General features: G+C 34.0%; 3 protein-coding genes across 4 annotated transcripts in view; all 3 read right to left on the reverse strand.

Annotated features, from left to right (window-relative positions):
- mapda (N6-Methyl-AMP deaminase) overlaps positions 1 to 3,694 on the reverse strand; it is a 7,894-nt gene extending 4,200 nt beyond the window's left edge. For both annotated transcript variants that reach the window (XM_016569752.1, XM_016569753.1), the window contains exons 1-8: positions 3,510 to 3,694; positions 3,245 to 3,375; positions 1,601 to 1,661; positions 1,437 to 1,524; positions 1,273 to 1,354; positions 1,069 to 1,195; positions 908 to 988; positions 533 to 671 (exon numbers count right to left, since the gene is read on the reverse strand). In XM_016569752.1, the coding sequence (XP_016425238.1) occupies positions 533 to 671; positions 908 to 988; positions 1,069 to 1,195; positions 1,273 to 1,354; positions 1,437 to 1,524; positions 1,601 to 1,661; positions 3,245 to 3,375; positions 3,510 to 3,554 (754 nt within the window). In that variant the 5' untranslated portion in view covers positions 3,555 to 3,694. The remainder of the gene's footprint in view (positions 1 to 532; positions 672 to 907; positions 989 to 1,068; positions 1,196 to 1,272; positions 1,355 to 1,436; positions 1,525 to 1,600; positions 1,662 to 3,244; positions 3,376 to 3,509) is intronic.
- A 569-nt stretch (positions 3,695 to 4,263) lies between these two features.
- LOC107753702 (complexin-3-like) lies at positions 4,264 to 6,370 on the reverse strand. The gene is made up of 3 exons (XM_016569915.1): positions 5,917 to 6,370; positions 4,883 to 4,970; positions 4,264 to 4,803 (listed from the first exon to the last, which is right to left on the reverse strand). Exons 1-3 carry the CDS (start codon positions 6,072 to 6,074, stop codon positions 4,579 to 4,581), a joined length of 471 nt encoding a protein of 156 aa, XP_016425401.1. The 5' UTR covers positions 6,075 to 6,370; the 3' UTR covers positions 4,264 to 4,578.
- A 3,794-nt stretch (positions 6,371 to 10,164) lies between these two features.
- Positions 10,165 to 12,402, reverse strand: part of LOC107753654 (tyrosine-protein kinase CSK-like) — a 55,632-nt gene continuing 53,394 nt past the window's right edge. Inside the window, exon 12 of the mRNA XM_016569861.1 lies at positions 10,165 to 11,210. Coding sequence (XP_016425347.1) covers positions 11,028 to 11,210 — 183 coding nt within the window. The 3' untranslated portion in view covers positions 10,165 to 11,027. The remainder of the gene's footprint in view (positions 11,211 to 12,402) is intronic.

Genomic DNA, 12,402 nt, shown 5'->3' on the forward strand with positions numbered 1-12,402 from the left:
TATAGCACATTTCATACACAATGGTAATTCAAAGTGCTTTACATAAAAGAAAAAAAAAAAAATAATAATAAAATAATAAATAATAAAATAAAAAAAGAAAGAAAGAAAGAAAGAAAAGGTAAAAAACAAACAAACAAACAAAAAAAACAATTCTTTAAAGTTCAGCTATGTAACTAAATGGAACTGGAAACAACTGTATATAATGAAAAGCTAAAAAAAATAAAATAATAAATAAAATAAAATAGTAAAATATTTTAAAAAATAATAATTATTTAAAGTTCAAGTATGTAATTTTGGAATTATGACAGAACACTAATTAAAAACAAAATAGTTAATAAAATGTAAAAAAAAATATTTAAGTGTTTAAAAAAATACTTCAAGTATGTAATTTTGGAATTTGGTGGATGACTAGTTAAAAACATAAATTAGTTAAACTAAAAATGAAATAGTAAAATTGTTAATAAAATAAAAATAAAATAGTAAAAAAAATATTAAAGTATGTAATTTTGGAAGTACAATGGAAAACTCTTACCGATAGGAATATTTTGTTTGCAGACTTTATCCACAAGACTGTCAGACCCGCCGACCTCAGGATGTAGGAAGGTTCCGTGGCCGATTCTATCAGGAGGCAAGTTCAACAGCAGCTCAGACTCATCTCTCCGAGAAGGAACCTGAAATACACATGAACTCTTGCGTAAACCATGTAAAATGATGCTGTCAACTCGATTAATCACGATTAATCACATCCAAAATAAAAGTTTGTGTTTACATAATATATGTGTGTACTGTGTATATTATATGTATATATAACAAATACACATACAGACGTATATATTTTATTTTGGATGTAATTATGTAATTTACCAAAACATCATTCCAATATAAAGAAGTTTCCATGTGCTCCGACCTCTGAGAGGTGTAGCGCCAGCTTCAGACCACAGTTCTTGGATTTTTCAAGTGCAGAGAGCAAATCTTTTCCATGACCCACCTGTAAGATCAAAGATACGGAGAGTGCAGATAGAAGCAACAAGTCGAGTATCAAGTTAATTGCATTTAATCTGAACTCACTGTTGGGTCTCCACTGAGGTCAAGTCCAACTACTACTCCATCACTGGAAAGCAGGAAGTCCTCTGCCAGCTTCACAGTCTCCATGGCAACCACAGGCCCGTGTCTGCGGTCCACGGCTACGAGAAACCTGTTCAAACATTCAAAAATACAGCAGGTGACCATAAAAAAGCAGGTTGTTACCTAAAATAAATACCTTAATATTACCTGACATCAATGTCAACTTCCTCTTGTTTACACTGCCGGATGGCTTCGAGCACAGTTTCAATGTATCTTTGTTTCGTGAGACCTTTTTGTGACAAAAATAAATGTCAACAAAAAGCAGAAATGAGCTGCTAATAAATGTTTGACATATAAAATGCTTCTAGTACCTGTTTCAGTCACTTCCCGTGGCGTGCTACGCAACTCCAAGTATTTTACACCATCTGCCGCAAACTCTTGAATGACTGCTTTGGCAACCTGTTTGATAATCATAATTCTGTTTTTAATTTATTCTTAAAGGTGCAAGAGAATAAAACACGGAGTAAACCATTACCATTAGTATGTCCTCTTCTGAATCAACCAGCTGATGTATCACTTTAAACACTTGAAAACACCTGTTGGAGAAATACACTGACCTAAGAAATAGTTCATTTGTATTGTTATTTCATTGTCCGAAATAACATCAGGACTAGGTGTAGTACACTATTATTAGTATACTTAGTGTGCACTACAAATTTAGTACATTTGTATTTGTATTATTATATTATTTCCAAATATGTGTACTTCTGTAGTATATAGTGGGCAAAAAAAGTATGTGAGATTAGTAGTATGTCCGAATTCATAGTATTCATAAAATAGTACCCGGATGACTTACTACTTCTGGCGAGATTCTGAACAACACAGCACAACAAACTTAGCACAACACAATGGAAACAAGTTGCAACATATCGAAATTAGCACAACTCAACGAAATTAGTCCTATGCGTTGTGTTGTGGCAATTTCGTTGAGTTGTGGAGATTTTGTTGTGTTGTGCACTACTGGGCAACCATACAAACATGAGGCCAAGGGGGAGCATTTGTGAATAGTAGTGAAGTGACGCAACTGACGCTAGAAGTTCACAAATCCCCACTTTTTAGTAAATGGTCTTTTTAGTAAATTTAGTAAATTTTTATAATAATTTTATAAGGAATTCTTTTAATGTTGGATCCAATCCTCCATGTAAATAATAAAAAGGCTTAAACCTCACCATATAGGCTACCATGGCCCATCATCTGGACATTACTTTAAATATGTTATTTCTAAAAACAAAGGAAATAACATACACAATTATTCATGAATATATCCATTTATAATGAATGTACTTTCTGCAACACATTAGTTGAAGATAGTTAACATTTAATCTTTATTGCCCTTTCTTGGATTTTATTTATAATTGGACATGACAGGGAAAAAACTTTACATTTAGATTAGAAACATATTTTACAGAAAAAAAAACTAAATTACATAAATATAATCTGTAATTATTTTAATAAAATTTTGCAGAAAAAAAAAATCAAGAATAACTCCAATCATGTCACTGCCCAAACGTTAACTTTTTACAGACAAATGACAAAATCACGGATGTAGTACGTCTGGATTACATTCATACTTTCATACTAAGTACGTACTTGTTCAAAATAAGTACATACTCGGAGAACAGGCGATTTTGGACGCAGCCAATTTCTAAGATTTTTCTCATACAGTTGAAGATAGTTAACATTTAATCTTTATTGCCCTTTCTCGGATTTCATTTATAATTGGACATGACAGGGAAAAAACTTTACATTTAGATTAGAAACATATTTTACAGAAAAAAAACTAAATTACATAAATATAATCTGTAATTATTTTAATAAAATTTAGCAGGAAAAAAAATCAAGAATAACTCCAATCATGTCACTGCCCAAACGTTAACTTTTTACAGACAAATGACAAAATCACGGATGTAGTACGTCTGGATTACATTCATACTTTCATACTAAGTACGTACTTGTTCAAAATAAGTACATACTCGGAGAACAGGCGATTTTGGACGCAGCCAATTTCTAAGATTTTTCTCATACTTGTTTTAAAGGTTATTATCAGTATATTCGTCCTAACAGTCCATGGACTCGAGTGTGTTTATGGGATGTGTGTACTTCAGTGTTTGACACGCACTCGTCCAGTGATCGGCGCTGTCCGCGGCGGATGGCGGTCATGCTGTGCTCGATGTTCAGATGCGGCTTGCGCTTTATAAGCGTCTCCATCGTTTCAAAACTGACAGAACCATTAAGATGTGCGTGTAACTCCTGAAAGAAAAAAACACACCGAATTTAATTTCATTAAGTGTAATTACTTGAATTAATTTATGTACATATATTGGATTGAGCTCATTAAAAGATAACGTCTGTTTTATTAATGGACCTATAAATGTTTTTCCTACCACTTTTGGCAGCTGACGATAGAAGAGATCCGCTTCGGTATCCATCTCAGTTTTCGTTAACTTTATGAAATGTGTATTTTGAAAAGACTCCTGCGTGTGAAAGAGATTGCGTGAACTAATTTTGACCCATGGAGACGGAATGTTTTTCCTGCAGCACCAGCGTTGCGTTACAGAAATGAATCTTAGACAACATCGACCTCTAAAAATGGTTCCCATGTTCATATTCAAGTTAAACTATCAGCAAACTTTCATTTTAATTTGAGTATTTCTAGTTTTAGTGATTCTGTTGTGTTTTGGTCATGTATATGCATAGGTATTATTCATTTTATTTCATTAGTTATTTTAGTAGGACTACATCAGGTAAACCATAAATGAAAATGACAAACTAGCTGAAATAAATAAGAATAATAATACGTTTGAGTTTTTTTTTTATATTTTATTTTAATTCACTTTTATTTTATTTTGAGTATAACAGTGACTGACATTAAATTAAAAAAAATGTGAACGTTCTACACAAAAGAGAAATAAACAATGACTGTTCACAAGTTTTGGTATTCATAAAAAACATCAACGTATGTTTTATATACACACTGCACATAAATACATCAAAATATTGAGTACATAAAAAGGACCAAATACATAAATTGTTATTTATGTATAATTTAAACAATTTAGTATTTTATACATTATATTAATAATACATAGCCCATTATACATATTAGCAATATGCATTTAGCAGACTGGAATACTGTATTTTGTACTATTTTCTGGCTAATTTGGATCTTGATATTTTAAACACTGAAGAACAAACAAACAGAAAATTATTATCTGATAATTATTACCTTTAGCCACAATTATGATAAAGTGTAACGTGTATACAGTGTAGCAAACATTATTTGAGATCTCAACAGACACACTTCAAATTTATATGTGATTGCTTGGCTTTGGATAGGAGCTTTCTTTCATGAATCAGAGATTCAACTCATTATAGGTATGCTGTTTATAAAGTAGTACCCGGATGAATATAGAAAAACATCTGGATCCTCAATCAGTAGTCCAGCTCTGTGTATTACATGACCTCACACTTTTCAGCAGACTGTTTAAGGTCTTCGATGGTGGACTGAGCCTTTTCTTTTAGCTGGTCTATATCTACGTTCTGAATGTTGGTCAGCTGACCCAGGACAGACTGCTTGTGCTCCTCCTCCTGGTTGTCTTCGGCGATCATCTTGGCCAGCTCTGTGGGCAACTCCACGTCATCTGCCGCAGCCTGAATTTGTGTCTCGTCCAGTTCACTCTTAATAAAAAATAGAAGTTAATAATGAAATAATGAATTACAGTGGTTTATACAGTGCATTTTATAAAGTGATGTTTACTTTTGGAAGGCGATATTTTTCCCTGAAGTGGCTCCTGACTGTGGCTCGCTCAGCTTTCTTTTGGGCAAAGCTGGCATCCCGCTCCATCCTAGCGGGTAAATAAAAGTCGGTTAAACGTAAAACATTTTTTGTTAATATATATTTGAATACAATTAAATATACAAATACAATTAAATATAATTAAATAGTTGTAGATTTTTTAAATTAAATTTTTGCTAATCATATTTTTAAATAGTATAAATATTAAAAAATAAATCAAATAAATAAATATTATATATATTATATATTTTTTAAAGAAATTATTTTGCATAAACATGATCCAATATAAAAATATTTTCAGTGTACATTTGAACCTTGTGTGTGTGTGTGTGTGTGTGTGTGTGTGTAGGACAATGTAATACGATGACAAACGAAAACGCACATAAAGGAAGAAAAACAGCTGCATATGCATTTCTCCAGAGGAGTCACTGTCCTCAATGCCAAACCAGAGAAACATGGACCTGGAGAGCAAGGTGACATTGATTAAACCACAGAAATACAGTAAGCTGGAGATAAACATTGACCTTCTCTACATCTCTTTGTATTACATTTGAACAAGTGACTGTGCATTTTGTGTGTTAAATTCAAATAGGAGGGATAGGGATGTTATAATGTGGTATAAAATGTTTACAAATAATTATTATTGTGACATTCATCCGGGTTCTCATTTAAGATTCATGTGCATCTGTGTCTGGATGTCTATGTAAGGAACATGCGCTTTATTTATTGTTTGTTTGTTTGTTTGTGAAGTGGAATTTGTTGTTGGAAAAACAGAATAAAATATAACAAAGTAATTGTCTGACAATTAAAAAAATTTCTAAAAAAACAACAACTTTATATTAATTGGTTATTACCAAACGTAATAATGGAGGGAAATTATGCATATATACAAATGAAATAAAATGCATTTTATTAAAATTGTAACAAAAAAATGTTGTCATGACCAATCCGCTAATGAAACAGAAATTGAAGGATATAAAAGTGATGAATCTTACTTCTCCTCCGCCAACTGTTGTTGATATTGCTCGAACTCTTCATGTGTCATTCCCTTCTCTGCAGCTTCTGACTTTTCTCCTTCTGCTTTTTCTTCTGCTAGACCCCCGGTAAGATCCTTCAGCTGCCCTCCTATCATGTGTTTGAACATAAAAGCCATAGTTTTGTCTGTAGAATAGGCTACAGATATTAATCGCCTGCTTTGTGGATAAGATGTCAGTCACTTGAGAAACTCTTGCTTAGTAATGTCTCGTCCAACTATTGAGAAGAAAACAAAGACGCCACAACGACAGTCGATGTTTTTCTTTCTTCAGCTCAATTCAAGTTTCAGCACCAAATATTCATGACCTGTACAACGCGGAGGAATTTGCTCTCTCTCTCTCTCTCTCTATTTATGAAGTAACGCGCGACTTCTGATTCATGAGGCTTCTGCTTACATGACTGAAGGTGAGGCTCAAAAACAACAACAACAAAACAATATAAAGTATACTTTTTAGTGCATGCTGTAGATATTATACATAGCCTACCCTACACAGACACGTAGTATGTAGGCTATATTCTATAAACCGCCTCCACTTCACAAGATCCTACAATAATTGAGGCACATATATACAGAAATGTAGACATCAGATGTTTTTAATCTTTCATAAAATTCTATAACATGGCCTAGGTCACACTACCTAGTAGTTTTGTTGTAGATGTGGACACTGTTTGTTCTGGATTTATGGCACACACTGCCTAGTAAGTTATGCTAATTGTTATAGTGCGCTACACCTAGTGTTCAAATTCACAATATTTTTGACGATATGTTGCCGAGATTAAGTTATTTTTTCATTTACACCATGTACACAAGGTTCAGTGGGCAGTGAACTGCTGGTATAAGGCTCAATTTCAGAGCACTGACATGTAGAGACAGTCGTGCCAACAAACACAGGCATGTATGTAAACAGTACATACACTTGAAGAAATATGAATATAAAATATGATATATATAAGTACAGCATGGTAATACTATATATATTAAATCTTCTATCGGTGTCTTATAAGATGTTTCCATATCAGATGTATTTTGAGTAATTAAAAGCCCTTTAGAAATATTGACACTATACCTAAATTGATTAGCTACTTCCAATCAAATCTTTAGATTTGAACTATTAGAAGACATTTGTGGACAGAAAATCCTTTCATTGGTTTAGTTTGTGTATTTTTGAGACTGTGGGCTTGTTGATGAGTCAGTGTGAGTAATGATGAGCCGCCACTGTCACTTCTCTCCTGTGTTCAGCAAATCACAAGACTGCTCAAGTGAAACACCTCAGTCTGTGGCAACTAATTGTATTTCATACAGTGGTAGGCTCTGTGATTCATAACCATGCTAATGAAATTATGTGATTATAACCATGCTAAATAAAATAATATATACTAATAACAAAATTAATGTACTAATGTGTGTATAGTCACACATCATCATATTATATTATATTATATATATATAACAATGAAAAATTTATATTTAAAAAGCTAAAGGAACTTGCTTGGGACAAATTGATAAAGAACATGTTAAATATTAATTTTTCATTGTTATCTATATATTGTTTAGATAAATTGACAAATCGCTTATCTTCAAACATGAATAAAACATGTATAAATACATCCTCTTTGGATGATATGATGACCTTTCCCAAAGAGACCGGTGAGTCAACACTTTGTACCATTTGGAGGAATTTTAACAATTACATTTGCTGTGAACATTCATCTAGCTGAATCCAACTGCTTTCAGATGGAAATCTCTGATAACATGAGAGTTTATTCAGAGACGCCGCACTGAATCCATTATCATATATGTTTTAAACATGACCAGCTGCAATCTGATTTGTCCTCAGCAGTGAAGAACAAGAGACTATAATGAATTGCATTTAGCATCTATACAAACAGCAGAGACACTTTCCCAAACCTTCCACAGCACTTATATGAGGGTCAGCAATTCCTCAGATAAATGCCAGGGCATTGAGAAGATTTGTCCCGGCACAAAGACACATACCCTTTCAGCAGGACTCTGAATCACTGTACTCAAGTGGTCGCCGTGATTTTGCCAAGTAAGACATGTTCCTGGATCAACATCTTTTGTTGATCCTGGATCAACATTACTGTCCAAAAATATAGACTAAACCTAACCCTTCCCATAATTTATTCCTAAAATCAGTGTGAAATGATAGCTGATTACCAAGGGTGTAGAAGCACCCAACACTGATCGTAAGCCTAAAACAGATATTTCCTGAAAAGTTATCTCTGATTGGTTAATTGGACTGTTGTTCCAGGATCAACAAGGATGTTGATCCAGGAACATGTTGTACTTGGTGAAATCACGGTCACCGTACTCAAGTACCCTTCATGAGGCGCATTTCTGGCGTTTTGCATGAGAGGAGACTGTCAGAAAGGAAAGCATTTCGAGGACTCCACTTCTAGTGTTGATTGGGATTCACACTGGCATTCGAGCTCCCTTAGGCTGGGCGTGGGTGAAGGCCGGATCCGGGCCTGAGCCCAAATGTCACGGGAGAGATGTAAATGGGGGCTGACGAGCACTGCGGACGCTTCCGGACCTACAGCTGGAGGAACTTTGGTATTTTAGAGAATCAAACTTAGCATGTCACTTAATGTTGCTCTCTTCCGGCAAACGCATGAACTCTGCGTGTCACGGAGATAAAGACTGAAGAAACGTACCAATCATTGCTGCTACTGACTGCTGGATGCTCGTATTTCGTTTTTTCCCTCATAACGTGAGGTCAGAGTCGTTTCCTTTAAACCAAGCCATTGAATTAAACTCTTCTTACTGTCCCTTGGCAATGTCTTCCAAATAGGCCAGAAAACAGAGCAAATGGTGACACATGCATGGTGACATCCACAGTCAAGCGTTCTGGCGTGAAGCACACAGGACGCCCGAGGGGGAAGCTGAAGTCCCGTCTCCCTGACTTACCTCATTCTTCCTTGTTGAACGGGGAAGCTTGTGTGCTTGAAGTCTGAATAAGAATCTCAGGGATCTCGGTTTTTAAGGGGAGGAACTACAGGTGGTTTAGTTCCCTTTTCCTTTCACATAAATAGAAAATAAAAAAATGAAACCAACAAATACCCATATTATAACTATGCAAATTAAGCATCATCTTAGTATAATAAGCAATGAGTTCCAGTAGCAAATATGCATATTTGCATGCTCTGTAAAAAATTATATGATCAATAAGTCATGTCAACTTATGTTTTACATTACTGTAACTCAAAAGTTTTTTTATAAGTTCTATGAAATTCAACTTAAGTTGATTTAATGCAATATGAGTTCAAATGACTTGTACAACCAAGCTGATTATACAAAACAAAACCATATAATATATATATATATATTTATTATTATTATATAATTAGAAATTGAAAAATCTATAAATTTGATATATACTTAACACACCCACACATTTAAAAATCTATACCAATTATTAAATAATTGCTATTTTTAAATTGAGTATTTCGTTTTATTTTTTATCTATATATTTGAGATAATATTTCATAAAAAAAAAAAAGAAATGTTCTGTTGGCTGTTTTTTTTCCTAGTAGCTTTCAAATATTGTACAAATAAAAAGTGAAATATTTCCAGAATGATAATTTATAAGTAGTAGCAGCTCACCGTAAGAAACCAACTCAAATATTTGTATATCAAAAATGGAAATGCAAACATTTCTCTGTGTTGATGTGTTTTCATTCCAGTGCTTTTGTTCACCAAAGGTAGATTCACCTTCACCGAAAACCACAAATGCAACATTTCAGTGGTTCAGGTTTCGTTCTAGCTGCATGCTCATGAATCCTCCTCTTCTTGATATCATGTTGCTGACGAGAAACACGCACCGAGCAGAAATACAGCATCCTGTAGATAGACCAGAGAACAATCCCATCACACCCTGATGGAGGAGCATGTGATGCGACTTTCAAAACATGTGACATATGCCAAGCGCATCTGCAGGGCATCGGGATTATTATTACCATTGCACATACGCGTGTCAAAACCTTATGGGGAAAATCTGTCACGTGTCATGACTGTTTGGGTCAATGCTAAACGGGCAGAAGCTTGTATAGATGACGTGTTTCCTCTCTTGGGTGCATTTAGAGTTTCCTTGACTGACCTTTAAATTGAAAGACAGTACAGTTACATTTAAACGCACAAACACACATTCAAAGCTTTGTGGCAGCCTTTTTATTTTTTTGTCTTTATCTTTTGTTTTTATCAAACTGTTCGGGTGGAATGATTTTTTCTGAAATATGGCAGCAAAGAAAACAAATATGAAAAGTACTAAAATAAAATGTAGTCCTTCACAAAAGTCAACATACATCACAAATATTTCTCAAATCTGTATTTGTGGCCTTTTTGTATAATTTCTCCGTTTTATTATTTTTAATTAAAGCAATCCGGCTTCCACACAAGCCACATCTCTTTTTAAAGGCTCACAATGTTTCTATTCATCCTTCCTGGTTTTGAGGCTCAGACTGACGCATTTTTGAAAAGATGAGCAAGACAGCAGGAAATTCAAGCGCTTCTAAACAACATATTAAAAAAAGACTTCTGGCGTAAAGGCACTGTGAAATGGAAGAAAGATTATCTGGTGGATTTCATTGGCTGCTGGAACGGAAAACAGTGCGGGATGAGCATACGGTCTCCCTAAGTGCCAATTATTGTTATTGGTTACAAGATTTTGCAGACAACCAGCCTTATGGGTGCCATCATATAGCATTTCTCATGATATTTATTGACTGATGATTTTTCTCTTTTTTTGGCAGAAAATCCTATATGCTAATCAAAAGTCCAAAATAAGGGAGTGTATGAGGACATATCAGAGGAGGCTGAAGATCTTCTAAATCAAAAAGAGGTGAGTTGTTGTAGAGAAGGCCAGCCTCCCCAAAATTAAGAAAATCAAGCCATGAAAGCGATGCAAAGTAGAAAAAAAAGGGAGTGCACTTGCAAAAGAAAATTCTGCTGATGTTTTTCAAGTCCACTGCTTAAAGAGTAGATTTTGGTCAGACTGTATGAGAATGGTCCCGTGAAGGTCTTCCTCTGTGTTTTTCCTCTAGTTTTTGTCTTTTATCGGTACAGCTCATTGGCTATGATATCTTGAAGTTTCTGACTCAGTTCTCTGAAGCTGGGACGTGCCACAGGGTCCAGAGTCCAGCACTGCTTCATGATGTCATACACCACCGCCGGGCAGCCGTCTGGGGCGTCCATCTTATAACCCTTCTCTACGCGTGGGACAACTTCCTTCAGAGGCTGAACAGAGGATGAAGGACACCACAACTTAGCAAAAATGTGCTGAGGTAGACAACAGTGTCCTCTACTGGTAGAATTTGCCTTGATACTAAAATATAGTTTTAATTAAAATAACATTACAAAATGCATTAATTATAATATCCCAATTATTTTTATTTAATTTTTTAAAGATTATTTTAATTTAAATTAGATGATTAATAGTAAAACTGTAATAGTAGTAATGATAATAATAACATCAAATAAATAAAATATAATTATGATATAAAAATGATCACAAATGTATTTTTATTGGTAATGTTTCTGCTTTGAAGTGACTTGAGTATTAATATCCTATTTTAGTTATTTTATTTTAAATTAGATTGTTCTTATTATTTTTATTACTACAACTGTTATTATTATTTAAAATAATAATTACAAATGTATTTCTTATTGGTAAAGTTTCTGCTATAAGGTGACCTATTAGCTTAAATAAATAAAAAATAAAAAAGTATAGATTTTAATATGCTATTTTACTTTAAATTAGATTATTGTTCTTATATAACAACAACAACAACAATAATAATAATAATCATTTTAAAAACTACTTTACTATTACCGTATTTTTATTGGCCATGTTTCTTCTTTTTTTGTGGCTTGCATGTATTATATTACCATCCAATTTAAAGTAATTATTGAAATCTAAATTTAAAGTGCCCCTATTATGGATTTTTGAAAATGACCTTTCATGCAGTGAATGAAAGCATCCTACATAGTTAAATCTGAAAGTGCACCATGTGTAAATTTATTGTCTCTCAAAAGAAAGAGTCGACTCTGAATAATTGAACAAGTCGTTTTTAAAACTAATCCCAAGCCTTTCATGTTGACATCAACATGAAACATTAGCATATTGCCCGCCCACTTGTTGGTCTTTTCGAGTTGGTCTGAATGAAATGCAAATTCATTCTTTGCCACTAGGTGCCGCTTTAGGAGCGGTAAAATAGCAGTTTCCCCGGTAACGCTGTACACAAAGCAGCACTGCTCTCACAAACGCTGCTTTATCAGGCATTACAGACATGATGAAATTAAATGAGACCAGTCGACCAATCACTGCAGATTAGTGTCACACAAAGGAGGGGTTTGGAAAAATGAATCGTTGAGCGAATCCTTTGGGAGTGGTTGAGCAAGTAAGGTAAAAATAAATGCATATTATAAG

The sequence above is a fragment of the Sinocyclocheilus rhinocerous genome, unplaced genomic scaffold (assembly GCF_001515625.1).
Source record: "Sinocyclocheilus rhinocerous isolate Xijiao unplaced genomic scaffold, SAMN03320098_v1.1 scaffold200, whole genome shotgun sequence".
Classification (NCBI taxonomy): Eukaryota; Metazoa; Chordata; class Actinopteri; order Cypriniformes; family Cyprinidae; genus Sinocyclocheilus; species Sinocyclocheilus rhinocerous.

Excerpts from the sequence above, each read along its gene's own strand:
- LOC107753702 (XM_016569915.1), bottom strand. The coding sequence starts at position 6,074 with ATGGCTTTTATGTTCAAACACATGATAGGAGGGCAGCTGAAGGATCTT. Across the intron at positions 4,971-5,916 it reads CAACAGTTGGCGGAGGAGAA|GATGGAGCGGGATGCCAGCT; the intron begins GTAAGATTCATC and ends TTTACCCGCTAG. Across the intron at positions 4,804-4,882 it reads AAAAATATCGCCTTCCAAAA|AGTGAACTGGACGAGACACA; the intron begins GTAAACATCACT and ends TTTTTTATTAAG.